The following is a 20,661-nucleotide window of genomic DNA, read 5'->3' on the forward strand; positions in this document are numbered from 1 at the left end:
ATTTTTTTTTAAATGTAAAGACAGCTTCTCATTTCCCTTTACACTGCAAATATTTCACCATAATTGCCCTACTGAGGCTCTCTATGTCAAAAGCATTCTCCTAATTATGTATTTAGTCTTCATCTAAGATTAGAACTTTGGTTAACATTTTATCTTTTAAGCCACACTTTATCCTAGGGGCTTCTTTAAAGACCCTTTTATCCATTACAACAGATGCAGTTGCTGAAGCTTGAGAAAGTGTGGAATTATAAAATAAAACAAAAAAATCTTAGAACAACATATAGGCTTTGACTTAATGATCAAATTAAAGTCTTATCTCTTCTCCTTTGCTTGATTTTCCTCATTCAGCTGCCCTCAAATAGTCCATGGCATGTTACCTAGTATCACAGGGGTTCATAAACAGAGCAGACAAATGGGACAGGAATCTGATGGACTGGACAGCTAATACTGACCGAAGCCAGAACATGCAGCTACATCTGTATGCTAGTGTTTAACTGGGTTGCTTTGCAGCAGCACTAACAATGCTGACAGTACAAATTCATATGCACAAAACCTAGAAAAAAAATGTTAGAACATAATTGACAGGCTGAAACATAGAAATGGAGTTTCTACCAATTAACCAGGTCAATTAACACACGTAAGTGGCTTCCTACATTTCATTTCAGCCAGCTACTGCTATATATGGCCAAGCAAGCCTCTACAATTTGTTCTAAGTTTGTTTCACACCTAAAAATGATTTATTTCTGCCATAGTACACGAAAGGTACAAGAATCTGTGAGACCTCAAACAAGGTCTGTACTATCAGAACTACACATATGAAACAGCAAGTGTTGCCTAAAAGGTACCAGTTAAAAGGTACCAGTGCTGAAGGTTTTGTCCACCTCTGGAGTCACCTAAATATAAACAACACCATGATTTGCACATTATCATATGCTTGCCATGCACTTTTATAAGTTGAGGATGCAATAAGGGAGTACTGACTAAAAGCAACCTTTTCACAGAGCTATCACTTTTTTCAACTTCACTGCAACAAGCCAAAGCTATAGATAAGGAATTGCATCATTTTTACTATTTTCAGCTGTTTTTGCTTTCCTGCTACACCTGACTGCTGTTGATATTCATACCAACTACTCATTGAACACACACAGGAGGATACCACAGGTTTTGCCTGCAGCAGAATTTTCCCAATTTAATTCACTACTCTAATCGTGTGTCACAGTTGAGTTCCTTTAAATCATACATATACTCTGAATCAAAAAAACTAGAAACCAATTTGATTTATTGAACATAGTTTAAAAATAAAAAAAGTCAGCACTTCTTCAGTGTTACTTGCAAACTGGATTGAAACTCATTTCTAATAAGCAAAATTAATTGCTATTAATATGCACTTCTAATGAAAGGATGGCACAAGGCTGAAGTATGATTCTTCCTTTTCTTTAAAAAAAAGACTTTGATCTAAGATCTGCAGTTCCAGATGAAATAAAAAAGAAAAGACAAAAAAAAAAAGATTTATTCTCTTGAAGAACAGAACACATTTACCAGACCATGCCACCACACACAGAGAATACCTAAACAGTCTTTATTTTGAAATAAAGTCCTAGCACAACCATGTTTGAAAGAAGCCTGCTGCCAAAGACAAGCAGCACACCCACAACACAGCCCCATTGCCACTACCTCCCATTGGCAAAGAGCAACTTGCTGGGCTACGTGGAAGATCCCCACCTTACATCCTAGCTTACTTTAATCCCACTGCAATTGTTTCTTCTCATCTAAAGGAAAGATGCAATTCAGGCCCTACCTGGCATGGCCAAGACAGACTCATGCTGAATCTGATCTCCAGCAGAAATCAAAATAGAATTCTAATGCGAAAAAAATAAAGTCAAATATTCTACCACTAAAACTTGTGAAGGCTGAACATGAGAAAGAGCAGCTGCATTACACTGCAACTGTTAGAAAATCTTCCCGATGGTATTCAGAAAGGAAAACAACAAAGCTCTGTATTCTGCACACCACGAGAGGGCTAAAGACTGACATTAGTTTGTATCTTGATTTTAAAATTCTACTTGTGTTGTTACCCCTTGTTACTTGCTAGGGGTAATTCAATGAAGCTTGGCAATAACACCCATTACTATTCCTCCAGCTAGAAACAGAGCAACATTTAATTTTCCATATGCAGGTTTCACTTCTCATTTAGCTATTAAAGAAGATCAAGCCAAGCCCAAACTTGCTATGGATGACCTTAGCCTGTTTGTTCTATAGCATAAAAGCAGAACAACATTCACTTCGCGCTGTTATTTTCTCTGTTTTGCATTTCCATGGCTTTTACTTAGCATTCTGTATACACCTCAACAGCAACAAGTATAAGGAACTGAGAAATAATGATAAACTAGCAAAAGAAAACTCAGTTCAGACAGAACATTTAACTTAATAGACCTAAGGTAGAACACAAGCACTTGTGTGCATCACAACCTGAGAGGACCAGAAAGAATCCACAAGAATTCCATCTGTAGCTGAAATTTCCTCTTTCTTTTTTCACGTGCTATTGGAGATGCATAGACCTCTGAACATAATATACTAACATGCAGAATGCTTTGCTAACCCTCAGCTTGAAAACTGCATTGGAAGCAACTTTCCTGTATTACCTGCATGCTCTCAAACTTTAGAGCACGTGAACAGCCTGACGGAGAGAAGGCATAATCAGATGCAAATTCACTTTGTTTAGGTATAATCCATGAACTGTGCATTCGAGTACTATGGAAAACATTAATCATAGGAAACTGTAATTTTTGTTATCAGTCTAACACTAATCAAAAGGGAAACCTGTCACTGCCGCTGACCTGTGAAACGTCCCAATTATACTCTGCGGAAATGACAGGAGCACTTAACTTCCTCACTGAGTAAATGACGACGATCAATCAAGTTTGAATAACAATGAGCCACGGAGCTGAAAATTATTTTTTGTATAGAATCTACCCAGGAATTTATGAAAGGTGAAAAGCAACCCAAGGTTTTAGGGGCATTATGGCTTTCAGCTAGTGCACTGCATATCAACCACTAAACAGAATTTATGTGTTTTAATTTTCTAAAAGGTAGATGTGGACTTGGTGCTACAATGCATAACATATAATGCCAGATTTTAAATATGGGGGTCATTTTCATAAAATATTATGCTTATTGTTCACACCCTTGAATTTCACTGGGGTATCCTATTAAATTTAGATTTCCTGTAAAAAAAAAAAAAAACAAAAACAAAATTAACTGCTTAGCTAACTTCCAGGAATTAAGTCCCCTTTTTAATTCAAACAGACATAAAATCTTTATTTTGATAACATCTTTAACAAGACAACTTATCTTTTTTGCTCTCAAATATAGAACTCATCACCAGTGGAGACTCAAGAAGTCACTCAGTGGCAGTGGCTAGTTCCATCTCAATTTATGGCACTCCAGCAGTACTTCAGAGCCATCCCACTGATACTGTTTTGTTCCATTCCCTTTACACAGAAAGGAGGAGAGTGTGTGGGCAACAGCATTGGTCAGAAATGTCTTTTTTTTTTTTTCCTCCAATTCCACTTTTCAACCATGAACAAAGTTCCACAGCAAACTCTACAGATGCTGTTTGAAAGTTCATCCACTTGTTATCCATGTCCCCACTATCGATAAGCTTTTCAGGCAATTGCCATGAATTACCAACTATTAAAATACATACTTAAGACAATGTGTTTTTGTGACAGAATAAGTTAGAATCCTTTAGGAATCATAGAATCACTAAGGTTGGAAAAGACCTAAAAGATCACCCAGTCCAATTGTTCACCTATTCTCAATAGCTCCTACTAAACCATGTCCCTCAACGCAACATCCAGTCTTTTCTTGAACACCCCCAGGGTCGGTGATTCCACCACCTCCCTGGGCAGTCCATTCCAGTGCCTGACCACCCTTTCTGAAAAGTAATACTTCCTCATGTCCAGCCTGAATTTCCCCTGGCGTAGCTTGAAACCATTCCCCCTGGTCCTATCACTAATGACACGAGAGAAGAGGCCGACCCCCAGCTCACTACAACCTCCATTCAGGAAGTTATAGAGAGCAATAAGGTCTCCCCTGAGCCTCCTCTTCTCCAGGCTGAACATTCCCAGCTCCTTCAGCCTCTCCTCATATGGCCTGTGTTCCAGACCCCTCACCAGCTTCGTTGCCCTTCTTTGAACACATTCCAGGGCCTCAATATCTTTCTTGCAGTGAGGGGCCCAAAACTGGACACAGTACTCGAGGTGCGGCCTGACGAGTGCTGAATATAGGGGAACAATCACCTCTCAGCTCCTGCTTGCAACGCTGTTTCTGATGCAAGCCAGGATGCCATTGGCCTTCTTGGCCACCTGGGCACACTGTCGGCTCATGTTCAGCCGAGCATCAATCAATACCCCCAGGTCCATTTCCTCTACGCAGTCCTCCAGCCACACCGCCCCAAGCCTGTAGCATCGCCTGGGGTTGTTGTGGCCGAAGTGCAGGACCCGGCATTTGGCCTTGTTGAAACTCATCCCATTGGCTCCAGCCCAGCTCTCCAGCCTGTCCAGATCAATTGGACTGGAATGAGTAGTTAGACACTCACAAATGTGAAAAACAAGACTGATAAAAACAAACACTCCACCATTTGTAGTGTTCTATACTGGAAGAAGTGTAAGGTATAAGCTCAAGTGATAAATACTAGAAGGCGAAGCTTTTCTTGCAGCTTACAGAACTAAACAACTCTATGCAGCCATGCAACTAGCTGTTACTAAACAAGCTGTTAAGGAATGTGGGGAAAAACACGATGTTCTCAAATCCATTTCAATTACCAGGTGACACAAAGGAAGTCCCTAGCTTAGTTGAGCAGCTTGGAAGAGAGAAGGTGAGCTAATGCTTTCCCTCTAGTGCTACAGGACGGTCTGCTGAAGGAAGACCAAACAGATTCCCACACATTAGCAGCTGCGTGCACATCTCCTGCTCACCAAGTCTGATGGGATGATTTTCAGCTCAGTGTTGAACTGCTCTGCACCCACAGTGACAAAGCGGTAGTTTTCCTGAGTAGATACCTCACTGTGCAAGGAAACAGGATTTTGCTGGGCACTTTGCAAATCTGGGGGCTGAACTGATTTGAAAATGAGAATACAGTAAAACAAACAAAAAATGAAACGTGGAAACCCATATATTATTTCCATTGCAACCAGTTAGCACGTTCCTCAATTCTCCAAATTTTCATTAAAAATTTAAGATAGTGGTGACCTCTCCAGCAAGACAAGCACAATCAAGCCATTTGTTCCCTAATCACAGCTGTTTCCTAACCAATCTCCACCTAAACAAAAAAAAAAAAAAAAACAACTGAAAACAGATACGGTATGTCCCCAGAAATGCAATCCTATCTTCTACTTTGGAGTTATCATTCCAAGAGCCCAGTGGTTAGTGTAGCTCAGCACAGTTAAATGTCTTGCTCAGTCATCTCAACTAGTTATAAATCTAAATAAACAGAATCATAGAATCCTTAGAGTTGAAGAGACCTCTGAGAGCCAACTAGTCCAAGTCCTCTGCAATAATATAGAAATAAATGAATTAAAACAACACAGAATCTTCACCCACCATATGCCACATTGAAATACGCAAGGGAAAGCCTTTGGTCCTCTTCCCAGTTTTATACAAATTGATTGTTACTTTCTATTAAGAGGCTTTAAAAACTCCGAGCCTCTGCAATCATAATTAAATTAAGCAATAAAATGACTGAAATACAATGCAATCAGTTTATGGATGTTCAGCATTCATTAATTATTTTAGAAAAAGAAAAGATAGCACACGAAGAAGTCCTATCTACTTACTAAAACATCACCTGCAAACTACAGCTGGGACCATTAAATAAATTTGGCATGGTCTAATTAACTTGGTTTGCAATCTCACTTACTTTTCACCCAAGAAATCACTTTTGTTCAGTTTTATGTGTGTCTGTTTCCCTTTTTTTTTTTAAAAAAAAAATGATGTAAGGCATCCTCAGACAAGTGAACTCTAAACTTCATTTGTCTTTCAGCAGGCTTGATGGCTATGCATTTAAAAACCCATTCTATCTTATAAACTAAAAATTAAATGTACTCAGCTGTGATGGTCGTCATTGCATCTGCTATTTATATGCTAATACCCTCACTGGAAGATCTTGCAAATTATTCCACCATGCCAATATCTCATGTGCACCTACTCAAAGCCAACTAAATATTTTTCTAGAGGCAGAAGATTTCAGGTTAGGGAATCAGAATATTTATCACCACAGAGCCCAGCTAAAGGGGCAACCTTAAGCAAGTACATTTTTTATTCGACCACAACACAAAACATACTTCAGTCATCTGAAATGAAATTTGGGGATATTCTATGCAACCAAACACAGAGTGCATAAGAATAATTTCTTCAGTACCAGCAATAGAAATTGAATAATCAAACAACATATCGTGCACAGAAGGACTTTTAAAAGTTCCTCCTTCTTCTCCATCCTTTCACATTATCCAATAAAGGAAGTAAAAAGTAAATAAATGCTGTCAAAATGCCAGATTTCAGAACTGTGCTCGAGTTTTTCCTGAATGAAACACAAAAGAGTTGTATTTATAGGGACACCCACACACAATCCCTCCATTCTGCTCCATGATTTGAGCATAAATTCAGATCTATATGACTACAAATCAAGATATGTGGTCCAGGCAAATGACGTTTTATGTCTACCAATAAAAGTATCACTGTTCATTTTACTTGTAATTGCTCAACAGCACATAGGCTACTGGGACAACCTGACTTTTATTCAGGAATGAATTATTTCATAATTTCCAGAAGTTAACAGAAATGCTTAAAGGGTTTGAGCCCAAGAAGTTAGTGCTGAACTGGTGTATATTGCTGTGAATTGCTTCAGCAGTAAGAACTATCCAGCAAAGCAGATTTTCTGTAGAGCACTATATGTTAGCAATAGTCTGTGAGCATGATGAGTGTCCTAGTGGCACAAGCTTGGGGTCACTCAAGACTTGTATCAAAGCCTTCTTATTCTGGCCAGCGTTAAACAGAGCTTAGACATGGGTCCTAACACAAGAAGTACACAGAGCTGTTGCAGTGGTACAGAGGAGGCCCTGGCATAGGATGCTCAGAGTTGCGGGTGCCCCATCCCTGGAGGTGCTCAAGGCCGGGTTGGATGGCTCTTGGGCAGCCTGAGCTGGTGGGGGGTAACCAGTCCATGGCAGGAGGTTGGGGCTGGGTGGGCTTTAATGTCTCCTCCAACCCAAACCATTCTATGACACTGAATGAACAATAGTGGTGATGCACACTGCACAAAACCTCTATCATTACTGTGTTTCTGATTCCTAGAAGACAAGCTTTTAGATTTTAACACAGACCCATGCAAATTTATTTAGAAAATACCAGTAGATCTCAAGATGCAAGTCCTTTGTTCTTCATGAACCATTGTTGAGAAATAAGTCCACCTGTTTCACAGAGAACAACAGTTACTCTGATGAACAGGTGCATTTAACCCCATTATCTCAAGAAGATATTGCAAAGCAAGTTTAGTACTTCTTTAGCAGTAACCACTGAAGATACATCCTCAAATGTATTTTGTACTCCACTACTCGGACTTATTTCAATCACCAAAGCCTTCAGTATAGTAGAAAAGCAGAGATCTCTTGCATAATACTGGATTTTCATAGAAGAAATACTGCATTCAAGGTAAATGTAAAAGTTTTACTTCAACTGCCAAAGAACCCCTAACAGCTTTTCTTTCATCTGTTCCAGAGCTTAAACAGATGTCTGCTATCTTTCATTATTAAAGTTAATAAAGTTCTTCAATGTTAAAAAAAGAAAAAAAGCCCCCTAACAAAATCACTGCTGACCACCTACATTTGATACCTATGTTTCATTTGTACTATCAGAAGCAGCTGATTGTGGTGTGCATTGGTCCTTTGAATGTTTTCATGAAATTTTTATAGAAAAATAAACCATACTTTCCAAAGCACTGGAATGCACCTCCGCAACGTGGTTACTGTAGTTACTTCAGGCACTACATCTTACTGCACAGTAAGCATACATACAAAGTGCATACATACACACAAACACTACAGTATTTCATAGAATCACAAAATCATAGAATCCTTAGGTTGGAAGGAACCTTTAAAGGTCATCTAGTCCAACTCCCAGTGGACAGGGATATGCATGGTTAGATCAGGTTGCCCAAGGTCTGATCCAGCCTCACCTTGAAAGTCACAGGGCTGGGGCATCCACCACATCTCTGGGCAACCTGTGCCAGTGCCTCATCACCCTCACTGTAGAAGACATTTCCCTTACATGCAACCTAAGTCTACTGTAAGTTTGAAATAATTTCTCCTGGTCCTATCAGCACAGACCCTGCTAAAGAGCCTGTCTCCTTACTTCCCGTAGTCCCCCTTTAGATACTGCACGGCCGCTATCAAGTTGCAGCAGAGCTTCTCTTCTCAAATAATTTCCTGTTGTTTTTGTCATCCAGCTTATCATTCACACTGGGAGATGAGCTAATAATACCTCATTCCATCAGTTTCCAAGTTCTCTGATTAAGTAAAGACTGAACTTCATAATTACATGTTCACTACCTGATTTATTGAGTTAGAAGGGAATGGTTTTACTCTCTGGGTACCGGTAGAAAAATCCTTTTTCCTGGATTAGCTTCCAGTCAGTTCAGATCCCTGCCACAACAGGAGCTCTACGCCCAGAGCAAGGGAGGTTCCCACTGGGAACCATCACAGGTGGAAATGGAAACAGGACAGCCACTTATAACTGCTGTTCATGTTTAAACCAACTTTTAGCCAAGTGAAAAACCACGAGAATATATAAGCTGTTTTCCTGTTCAGCTCCCACAAACAGTACAACAGCAACCTGTACAGAGCTACCTGCTAAGAAGTGGATTTGCTAACTGCATAACACAAGAAATACCTGGCAGAATTTCATTTGCAATTATTTCAGAGTTATGGAATGGATGAAATTTAACAAAAGAAAAGAAAAGCGTAAAACACTGTTATTCGCCTTACCTGTGTCTCAAAAACCAAACGTGGTTTATTGCTACCTCATGACTTCCTGTGAGTAAAAAAACTCCACAAAGTGCCTACAGGTCTTCATTCATCTTAACATAAAGAGGAAGGTTTGCAGGTTTGAAGACTGAAGTGTGATGAAGCCAACAAAGCTGTAGAATCCACAAACCAAGTGACAAGAAATCTTTTTTAGGATCTGTATTCAGACAGCAAGATATGTAGAGCAGAGATCGTAAGATGCAGGAGAACTCTCTATTTTGTCAAGAAAGCAGCTGCCATACAGCCACTGTCAAGGTTACAGCATTACCTTTAACAGATACCGTGCTTTACCAGCTCCACCCTTTCCTATTCCTGCTAGGTATTTTCCTCTATATGCTGTTCCCTGCATGCAGGTGTGGGCAATACTGTTCAAAGCCATTTTTAAAGGCTGTAGAGTGAGGCACAGGACCGACCACAGCCATTTGTGGACCAAAAACTTGCCCTGTGGCCTGATATCTCAAAGGGAAAGCAAAAGGCCTGCTTTCTTCTTCCTTCCAAAGAGAAGCTCCTACCAGTGCTTTTCAGCCAGCCCAAGCTCTTTATAAAATGACGAAGAATATTTTAAGTAATGTTTTGAATTACTCAATCCCTTTATTGAGTGCTTTAGTCAGAGGACTACACATGATAAAAGCTAAGTATTAAAGATGCAAAAAAAAAATATCTATCTTAGCAGTAGTCATTGTTGTTATGGAATTTTAGGAAATGTGATTTTCATCTAAGATGTAGTATAACAAGATTCCCATTAGCACTGAGTGATGCAATAAGTCCTACTGCATTTGACAGATTACCACCTATTGCTTTGACAGGATCAAACTGATGCTGCTAAGCCTTGGTATCCACCACCAATGTACATACGTGTCTACATTTTGTTATGCAGCCTGCACACACACAGAAGCAGTAACTAAATCACAGCTTATTTCAAGGATCACATTTTAACTACCTATTTGTTAAAAGTTTTTTCAGATTTTGTATTTCTTACAGATGAATAAACCTGAAATAAACAAACCTAATTTATGATAGGCAACAAGTCAGCAAAATAGTCCATGCAAGACATAGATAACATTATGTATATTCCCAATAGTAGGTTCTAGGCACAAAGATGTCATTGACATAAGCATCTTTATTTTAGTGTTACTGCACCAGCTAGATTTAAGTGAGTTACTACAATAAATTCACTAGTGTTCCAAGCCTAGATTTTTCCCCCTTTTTTAAAATAAACATACATACTCAGCAATGCACCTTCACTGAACTTCACAAACACATTCTATTCACTTCAATGCACAGTTTCCCTTTGTAAAGTAGGACAGATAAAAAGCAGAAAGCAAATTTATATCTGAACATACATTGCTCAGTATTGAAAGATGAATCAAGGGAGATGACCCTTCAGCCTGGAAAACTTAAACACTTAGCATAAGGGTTAACTTGGTGATATAGACACCCTACTTTATTTTACACTCTATTAGAAGAGCTCCAAATTGCATTGTGCGACCTGCGAATCAGATAGGGATCAGAGGTCACCACAGTGACAACTCCAAGAATTCATGACTAGATCTGCATAACAAGATATTTTTAATAACTTCCTAACAGCAGCAGGCTGCATAGCTACTGCAAAGCAGAAAATATAACACAGCAACTCAGTTCTAGGAAAGAGAATGAAAAAAAGCAGAGCAATAAACTAGATGATTAAACTCTTCAACAGGAAAGGAATGTTCTGAGAGTTAGTTTTACAGTGTTTTACATCACACCTATATCCCAGTAAGGCTCAAGAAAATAGAACAAGCCTTTTTGCTAAGAAGAGATTGAGAAAGACATTTCATACTTAAAAATAGGTATCATCTGAAGGTAAAATTGAGGAAAGATGGAAGAGGAATCTGAATATTCTGTGTTCACTTTCACAGCTACTGTTGACTTGGCTCTTAAGATAAATACTAACTAAACAGAAAATTAGAAGTGTTGCCTGGTGTACTGCTTAGACCATACAAACATTACCAAAACTTCATTTATTCTGAACAGAGAACATGCTGAAATACACATGTTTGGACTCAGATGCAATGTTGATTTTACAGTCTTTAAATGTATACTGCATATAATCTGAAGGTGCAATACTGATTTAACTATCAAATATTTCCAGAATTCTCTTACACAGAACATAACAACAAAGTTATTCAACCTCAACATTAAGTATTTCTGATTCTTCAAAGGGACACTTTGTTAAGAGTTAGCGATTTTGTGTGCAATTTAAAGGCATGTGGGGAGAATGACAATGACTCCTCAGAGGCAGCTTCTATAAAATGAAGAGAAAAAAAATGAGGGTGTGAGCACAAGAAGCTGTTACACAAAGCTGGAAGGCAGGAAGAAAGCAGCAGATTTTCTGTGGCTACAGAACAAGAAAATAGTCCTTGCCTTCGATCCAACTAAACACATACTTAAAGAAGAGCTGTTCATGGAGTTATAAAACGATTACAAAGAAATAACTCATTAGCACTGAGAAAAAGCCAAGCTGTAGTTGAAGATATGGGAGAAAAAAAGCAGCAATGGTTTTGTAATCAATTGGTAGAGCTCATGGCTTAATTGATTACATAGTAAAAATTTAATCTTATTGCATAGTAAAATATTCTAAGAGCAAACATCTGACCATGAAATATTTAATTTGGAGACAATATTTGTAAAAATTTTCTGATGTTGTTCTTTCAGCTGTATTGCAGTAGGGTTTAGGGCTTGATCAGATACTGGACTACACAAGAACAGCCTCCTCCAAATCTAATTATTAATGACATTACTGAATCCAACCAGATGTTTCACATGGGTAAAGTTAAGTACATGAATAAATCAAGATCCAAGCATACATTTAGATTTGACAGAAGATAAGGACGGGTGAAACAAAAAATAATGAAGACAGTTGATGAAAGATTATATATTTCTGGTTGTTAGTATGAGTTGAAATTAAAGATACAAAGTATAATAGTATAGTGTATTACCACACTGCTGATGGAGAGAAGAGCAGGATGTTTCTCACATCATCATATTGCCTACTAGCTTCTATCTGGTTAAGTTTCAGTCAGCTTAAGTATTAAACCTTTATGGCTTCCCAAAGGCAATTACATGAGAGATAAATAAACTCTCATGTACAAAACATAGCTAATGAGCTGAGCTACATTTCTATTAATTATGTGAGAACTTCAAATATAATCCAAATGGAAAGTCATGTAAATGGAAAGCACTGTGTGTGTTTTAAATGATGCACTTGTACTCTAAATAACTGTTAAAATTGGAAGACCTTTGTATCTACTCAGCTGCAAATCAAATGCTAGATAAGTTTAGAATTGTAAGAACAAAGGGAGAAGGTATTAAGAAATAAAATTCTCTAATCAGGAAAAAAAAATTTCAATGAACATTTTAGCCATCAGCAGGTTATTCCAACAGAAGAATTAAACCTTGAGAAAAAGGCATTTCTATTAAAATACCAATCTCAGCCAATAATTGCAATTGTTCTTCTACAATAATTCATTTAAATAGTCAAGAACTAACTCAAAGTGTCTCTAGTGTTCTGCTGTTAAGTTTACCTGGACACACAGGCTGAGATGATGGCTGGCTTTGGATAAAGGTAGCGTAGGGAAAAATGTTGAACATGCAGTGTGCACTCCCTCTACTGGACACTGAGATTATCCTGAACAGGCATTGAGAGAAAGCAGTATGTCCAGGCATCCAGGTACTGCAAAATAAAAGGCTTTTATCGCTTCTGTGCTCTTTCCCCAGCTTCAGCTAAAACTCAGATACAGAGAAAATCAGATTTCAAAACTCTGGTTTATGTTTTCAAAATACATTTCCTGGTAGAAGTGAACACCTTATTCATGCCCTAAATAAATATTTTGCTATGATAAATAGGACCTCTGTAAGCACATAAAAACTCATTTGCCTTTGATCAATACATTGAGACTGCCACTGTCCATCCACCCCCCAGCCTCAATGAAAAAACAGTAATTCAGGAAGAAATGTGTTGATGACTTCTGGAGGCACAGCAATTGGAAAGAATATTTAGAAAATCTGCTGCAATGGATTTGTTTCCTCTTACGAGGAAACTGGCTGAGGGAACTGTGATTGTTCAGTCTGGAGGAGGCTCGGGGGAGACCATATTGCTCTGCAACTACTTGAAGGGAGGCTGCAGCAAAGTGGGTGTCAGCCTCTTCTCCTGCGTAACCAGTGATGGGACTGAAGGGGACGGCCTCCAGTTGCAGCAGGACAGATTCAGGTTAGACATTAGGAATAACAACTTCTCTGAAAGAGTGGTCAGGTACTGGAACAGGCTGCCCAGGGAGGCGGTGGAGTCACCAACCTTGGGGGTTGTTCAAGAAAGAACCATTTAGATGTTGTACTAAGGGAAAAGTTTGGTGGGAAATATTGGTGATAGGTGGGCAGTCGGACAGGGTGATAATGGAGGTCTTTTCCAACATTGGTGATTCTGTGATTCTAGACAGTCAATGGATAACTTTGTTATTCTTTTTCCTCTCCTCCCACAGCTCTTGAAAGGTATGAACAGAAGAATGCCATTGTCCACTTGTGTCGGCAGGCTTTAAAAGCACTCTTTCTACAGTTCAGGCTTTCTGCACATGGAGCAGAAAAAGATAGCAATATCCATGTCACTATAATCTATTTCAAGCCAGAGCATTTCTCTGCATGAAGCTTTCCTACAAATGACTTCATAGAAAAGAAGTTCCATAAAATTACAAAAAGATACCCCATAGTTTGCAAAGCCGTGGGGCTTCATATTTTTTCCAGAGATAAAGAGAATCTCTCACAAAAACCCTGCACTCATCAACTTCCTTGATTTCAAGATGAGGGTGGGAAATGCCTTTCCCTGCCACTCCCTTCAAACTAAACCCCAAGAAGGCAGGAGGCATTCTAGCACAAGGAGGGACAGAACAGAAAGAAAGTATGGTACAAGAAATGAAAAGGAAGGCAAAGACTGAGCACAAATCAAAAAACAAGATCTGAGGAGACTGAGCAAGCCCAGGTCCTCAGCCAACTTCCCAAGTCCCTCTTGATCTGTTTTATATTTTCTGGTAAAACAAAACCACATTCTCACTGAAGATAAGGCCTGCCTGTGGTGCAGTATCATAATTACACTCCAAGATTTGTTGCCCAGTAGTGAACTTGCTCATGTGTACTTGCAATCAGCAGTTACCAGGAAAACTGATACCGTATCAAAACGCAGAGTTATTACAGAGCGACTGCAAACCAGACAACTAACATGGGACCCTCTGTGCTCAGACATTTCATCTGCTTGCTGTCCCTGCTTATAAAACGCTCCCCTTCATTTCTAAACAAGCATCTCTACACACGCGCAGGTCTACAGCACTCACTGACTTCACAGGTTGACAAACCCCACTTGTGAAGCACCGAGCTCTGTCAGGCTAGGATGGCTGCGAGCCAGAGCTCTGCTGTCAGTGCTTCTTCACTTGCATCTAAAAATACAGCAATCTAAAAGTACAGCAAAACCACAGCATGGCAAGAACTACAGTTCTACTAACACAAGGACATGCAGCCAGAAGGAGCAATATGCAATGTAAGTAACAATGCTGGATTACGTAGGAGCTGAGTGTAATATTTCATATGCTGGCACGTAAATACTTGACAGATTGGGAGCTAATAATCACAGCCTAAGAAGAAAATAAGCAACAGCGTTTCTATCAGTCTCTCCCTTTACCACGTTTATAAGTTTCAAACAACTCAATTGTCATGTGATGAAAAGACAATTTAAACAATTTCATTCTACAGCACACAGCTCTCTTTGTTCAGGTTATAAATTAAATTAAATCAGCACTAAAATGAAATTTGGGTATTTTCCACTGGGAAAGAAAATAAAACCAATTACATGTAATTTTCAGTGCATAAGTTAATACCTCAATAAACACTGCTTCATTCTGAATGTACTCGTTGTGAATATTGCTATGCATTCTCCTTCATTTCTGCAGTTGTAATGGTACAATTTATTATCTTTCAACCCTACATAGATAGCATTGATCAATCTCCAGAAGTGGTAACATACCACTTTAAACACATACACATGTACACACACACACACGCACACAAAAAGCAAGGCTTGAATGTCCTTTATACCTTGCAAGAAATATTGCAACCAATATTCCACGCAGAGGTACTGCAAATGAAGTCCTGTCAAGCAAATGGCAGGAATGACAGCAGATGTCTGGATTCCTTCATAGCTGGTTGCATTAAGGTAGCACACATATTTCACTGAGGGAAAAAATAACCCTGACAAGACAGTCTTACAGTACTTTCCATTCATAGTTGACATTTTTGACTGACGTGGTACGTCAGTAGTACTAAGATGATGAACCAAATTAATCTTAATAAGGCTTCATTTGCACAAGGAAAGCAAAGTCTGCAACACTCAGTCATGGCTAAACCAGGATACTACAGTTTAATCCAAGGTATAACATCTGGATCAAATTCTTACAATCCAGTCATAAACCATGGCTCAAAACATTATTTGTGTGTTAAACTCCACAGTAATTTAGCTGGATCTCAAGCAGCATAAAGGAGCATTGTGGAGCTTTGCTTTAGATACATAAACATGATATAGACTCCTTTTAGGAGTCTGGACTGGATTTGAGTAAAGCATTTGATCTTTCAGCCTCCATTTATTCATTAGCTTTGCCTGTTTCCCAGAATCTGTCATCTTCTGACACTTTAAAGCTTTATAAAACAACTAATTCTTTCAAGATGTCCTTAGTCATGCTACTTGCCTACTATAGGAAGTAAACACTGCAAAGCAGAAATGCTGCTTTTGTAACTGTAGACACTAGCAAAGTTCTGTGTGTCATAAAAGAACAACAGCTACACAGCATTTCCTGAGAAATATGTATCTGCACAAAGGAAGATGAGGACATAATGTTGCATATGAAGAAACTAAGAGTAAATAAAAGCCTAACCTTATCCAACCAACCTTATACAATGCTATCCAATAAAAACCAACAGCGCTACCTTACATGGCTTTGCCTAAGAACAGCTCCTGATTATAGTAGGTTCTCAGCTCAACTTCTTTAGCTGATGAATTTGTGAATAAATTAAACCTGCATTGAAAAGTTTGCCAGAATGAGGTTTAAGAAAGAGTGCGTTTTTGTATACAAGCCAAGTAGCCACGTATTACTGACAGTCCTCTCCAGTAAGTGAAGTTTCAAAAACTCACCACTTTTCTTTTTCTCTCTTTAAAAGTAATGTTCATTTCCTTGTATTTCCTCAGAGCAGCCTCCAGTTTATTCTTCAGATCAATGGCACATCTCAACCGATCGTCGTTTATTCCTGCTCGGGTAAATAACTGCAAAGCAAAAAATCTACATTCTTATTCTTTTTCTATCACCTGAGCAAAAAGCACTTGTTTATTTGTTGTCTCACTTATGGTAGAGGAAATATGTCACAAATTCTTTTATTTTACACGTAACAATTTGTCAATGCATTTCTTTCCCCAACTAGAATTTAAGACCTAAAAGCAACCATTGAAGATGAATAAGAAATGAGCAGTTGCTATAAACATCTCCTAATAATGCCCTCTGGCAGGCCATATTTCTTGCACGAGGCTCCTACAAATATCAACTGGCAGAAAAGGCAGTGTTCAGATGCAGACACGTCTGATGAAAACATACCAAGTTTTACTTAAATACTTTGTGAAGAAGCTGTAATTTCTTAGATGCCTATTTTTTTTTATTTTAATGTGTCTGCAGGCAGCACACCGAGCACTGAGCCATCAAACAACCTCTGTAGCTCCTGCAGTCTCCTTCTGTACATCCCTATGGAACCAGCAACCTTCTTTTCTATTTGCACCAATGTTTCTCTCAACCTTAGTTTCTTTCCTCTCTCTCTTTCTCTCAAGCCTCCCAGCACCTAGTCCATCTTTTCACGGAAATGAAGAAATTAAGTCTTTACCCCACCTGAATCCAGGACTGCACGGAAGGCAAGAACTTATTTCTGACGAGTTTGTGAGCATCCACAACACTGTTTATTACAGCAGTATTGTCTTCGTTCTCATGCACTTTGATATCTGCTCCAATAAAGGAAAACAACAGTTAGTTGTAACCAAGTAGCCAGGATACTGTAAACACTGAGTAGACTGTAAACACTGAGTAGAAGTACCCGTTAACCTCTCTAAAGTATTTTACATAAAGCATAAAAACATAAACAACACATATAATAATATGATTGTACATAAAGTATTTTTTTCTAAACTATTTGATGTTCATTATTATATATTCTGTTATCCACATTCAAAAAGGAAAAGATGAAAAGCTGTCAGGTCAGTGATGACAAGGATTTGTTACACCATCACACGAAGTAAACCAAAACCAGTGCAGTTTTACTATTTACATTATATTTTGTCCTATGTTCCAATAAATGAACCAGGCCCTAATGGAACAGTTCGTGCTTATTCAATATGAAATGTTCCTAGGGCCTCCATCCCAAAAGGGGTTGACTGTCGAAGAAGCCAAGTCTGCCACCACACAAGTAAGAATGGTAAATGGTATTTTGCACCAGTTCGATGCTCATAAGCCCCAAGGGTAACTTTCAATTCTGTTGCTTGCAAGCAAAGTACATAGCTGTATCACCACCAATCGGACAGTATTTGTAAGAGATTTCATTTGGAAAAAAGTGAAAAGCCCTAAATACTCAGACTTTTTCTATCTGCAATTCTTATTAACAAAGTTAGATAGAAAGGTCTAACCACAACTCTTAAGGTAAAACTCTGCTGTTTCCTGCAAGTTGTCAATAACAAAGATTAAGAAACAGCCAATATTAATATGTTTAAATCAGTAGCTTTTACCCATGTTACAATGAGAAAGAAGGAAGTGCTGAAATAAAATCCTATATACAGTAAGTAAATCATTTTGTTTCTAAACACAGGAAAATCATACGTACTATGAAGTGTAGTAATGTGTTTACAACTAATACAAACATTCAGTTTCAGAAATTAATGAAATCTGTAAATCCCATACAAGAACATCCAAAACTAAGAAAGGCTGCTAAATGGGGCAGAAATAGAAAGGAAGGCCAAAATAAATCAAAATGATGCCCAGGGACCCCAAATGCTGAAGTCACAGCAAAAACAAACAAGCAAAGGAAAAAAAAAAAACAAACTACAAAGCATTGCAAAGATTATCCCCAGCTCTTTGTGAAAAATTGGTGCAGGTACCTGTAGAGAGTTCAAGGTCTAGAGTATACTTATGAGAAATCAGTCCGTGATTCCTGACAAAAGTTTCATAATCATCATCACCAAGAACAGGAACACCAGTTTCAACCTCAGAGCACGTGTCTCCATCTAATACATTTTGCTCAGGCTTCTTCTGTTTGTCACCCAACTCTTCGTTTCGATCCGTTCTGACACACTGAGAAACAGGAAGAATGTCCTTGCTACAGCACGGCTGTTCATCATCCACACATCCCACACATGAGGACAAGGAGGATGCAGATGTATCCTTGTCAGCACTCGTTTGTTCATTGGGTTCCAGTCCTGTGTTGCTCACAGTGAAGTCAAAAGGATCTGGCAACAGAAGCCGGAAACAGTTCTCCATCTCTGTCAGTGTCTCAGCAACCTCTTGGGACAGTTCTATCAAGAGAGAGTTGTTTCAGAACTTTGTGAAACAGCATGCAGTGCTGACTCCTGAGCACAGGTATATCTACAAAACAAACATACTGCCAAAGAATCCATTTGTGCAGTAATCAGTCACAGTTTATCCACACATTTATTTCCAGTGCAGGGACAGTCCTCAGAAGAGAGTCGATACTTCACTTAAACAGGATCTCTAGAACTTCCTGAACAATGAATTTAGGACCAGCATTCCTCCCTTCCTATCCTCCCTAAAATTTCACTGTCTATCAAAGGTGACTCAAATACTTCAATAAATTCGAAGCAGAACAGTACTGGTAAGAAACAAGGTATCCTTGGTAATGCCACTGGGTGCTCATTCTGCAGCCACAAATGTTACAGCTGTTTGCAGGTGCACCAGTGAATATATGCCATAGCTAAGAGATGCTATCAGTAAAGCTGACTTTAAAAGGTTAAATCTCTTTTTTCCATGTGTGAAAACATTTGCACCATGTAGAATAAAGGCAGACACAAATGCATTCATTGCACAAACTGAAGCAATTGAGATAAATAATCCTTCCCAACTACAACTTAGAGAATCATAGTTACACTACGTCTGTTCTTAAATACGGCAGGAATATGCTGGCTGTGTACATGTTCAGAGATTCAGCTCCCAGCAACATAACACTTCTCACAGATTTCCTACACTGCATCTAGGATTGCTGCACAGACTTGTGCCCAAACTCCTGGAACATACATGATGCATATACAGTATAACTGAGGTCATCAGTCAAGAAGCCTGTACCTAGCCATAGACACAGTAATTAAGCCACGAGATCCAGAACTGCTTCTGATATCAGAGCATATCCCAAATTCAAAGAGACTCATAAGGATCACCAAGTCCAACTTCATACATGTGCATGAAGGTGTGCAATCACACCTTATGAATTACTGACCAGACATTTATAAGTTGGTTTTTTTTAATATCTCCTCATTCTACTTGAGCCTTATGGGACCTGTTACCCATTTGCCTTGACATTCTTTAGGTGAGAGACAGCGTGAAGCACTAACAAATGTACTATTCCTGTACACTGAGGTTTGCTCTTATTTGGATATCTATTCTGCTGGAATTTGGTTTATACAACCTTACAAAAAATTGCTTTAACAACAAACCCACCCAAGTCAAAGCACATCACCTGCCATTTCTTTTTCAGCTCTTTTGGCTTTTTCTTTGTAAACGTTATCCAATCGTTTTTGCTTCTCTTCTTCCCTTTTCCTTTCAGCCACTGTTCTTGCATGCACATCCTGAAAATCCACCTAAGGAAACGAAGAAAAAAGTACAACATTCTTTGTAAGAAGTACATAGAAAATCCATTTCCTAAGATCCTTATCAGTGGTGAAAAATCCTCTAACGTAAGCAATCATCCAGAAGCTCAGCAGTACTTCCTTTTATCTCCTCTCCGCCTGAAATCAATAACTACAGAAATTCTGAATGGAGGTTTTATTTCTACTAATAAGGGACTGCTGAAAATCAATGGCTTTTTTTTTTTTTAAATTATTTGTTGGATCCATTGACTGAGGGAAAGGATATCATTCAGTCTCACTTTCTTATGACTAAAACATAAACATAAATCTGAGTGATGCAAAACAGTTTCTTTTAAAATTGTAGGGTTTTTTTTTTTTTTTCTTAGAAGGGTTTGAAAATCTACATATTTTCACTTCTATTTTAAGGAAACGAATCCTGAGTTGTGCTATTCCATAAGAAAAATCACTTGAAAAGGAAATGTAGTTATTTCCTTTTGACTGCTACCACATAGCTTTCATTAATTTCATTATGGATTACGCTGAAGGCTGAGTGAGCCCATCCTTTGCTGCTTATAAAGGCTGCACCCTCTGTGCACTGTGCCTGTATTACAAGCACCCACTGAACATTTGTCTTTATTGTCACCGCTAGATGAGCCACCTCTCAGAAACTTGATCAGAACA

General features: G+C 38.6%; 1 protein-coding gene across 1 annotated transcript in view; it reads right to left on the reverse strand.

Annotated features, from left to right (window-relative positions):
• Positions 1 to 20,661, reverse strand: part of UVSSA (UV stimulated scaffold protein A) — a 58,484-nt gene that overhangs the window by 34,886 nt on the left and 2,937 nt on the right. The window contains exons 3-6 of the mRNA XM_048942485.1: positions 19,872 to 19,992; positions 18,283 to 18,696; positions 17,027 to 17,136; positions 16,288 to 16,416 (exon numbers count right to left, since the gene is read on the reverse strand). Of these exons, the coding sequence (XP_048798442.1) occupies positions 16,288 to 16,416; positions 17,027 to 17,136; positions 18,283 to 18,696; positions 19,872 to 19,992 (774 nt within the window). The remainder of the gene's footprint in view (positions 1 to 16,287; positions 16,417 to 17,026; positions 17,137 to 18,282; positions 18,697 to 19,871; positions 19,993 to 20,661) is intronic.

The sequence above is a fragment of the Lagopus muta genome, chromosome 4 (genome assembly GCF_023343835.1).
Source record: "Lagopus muta isolate bLagMut1 chromosome 4, bLagMut1 primary, whole genome shotgun sequence".
Classification (NCBI taxonomy): Eukaryota; Metazoa; Chordata; class Aves; order Galliformes; family Phasianidae; genus Lagopus; species Lagopus muta.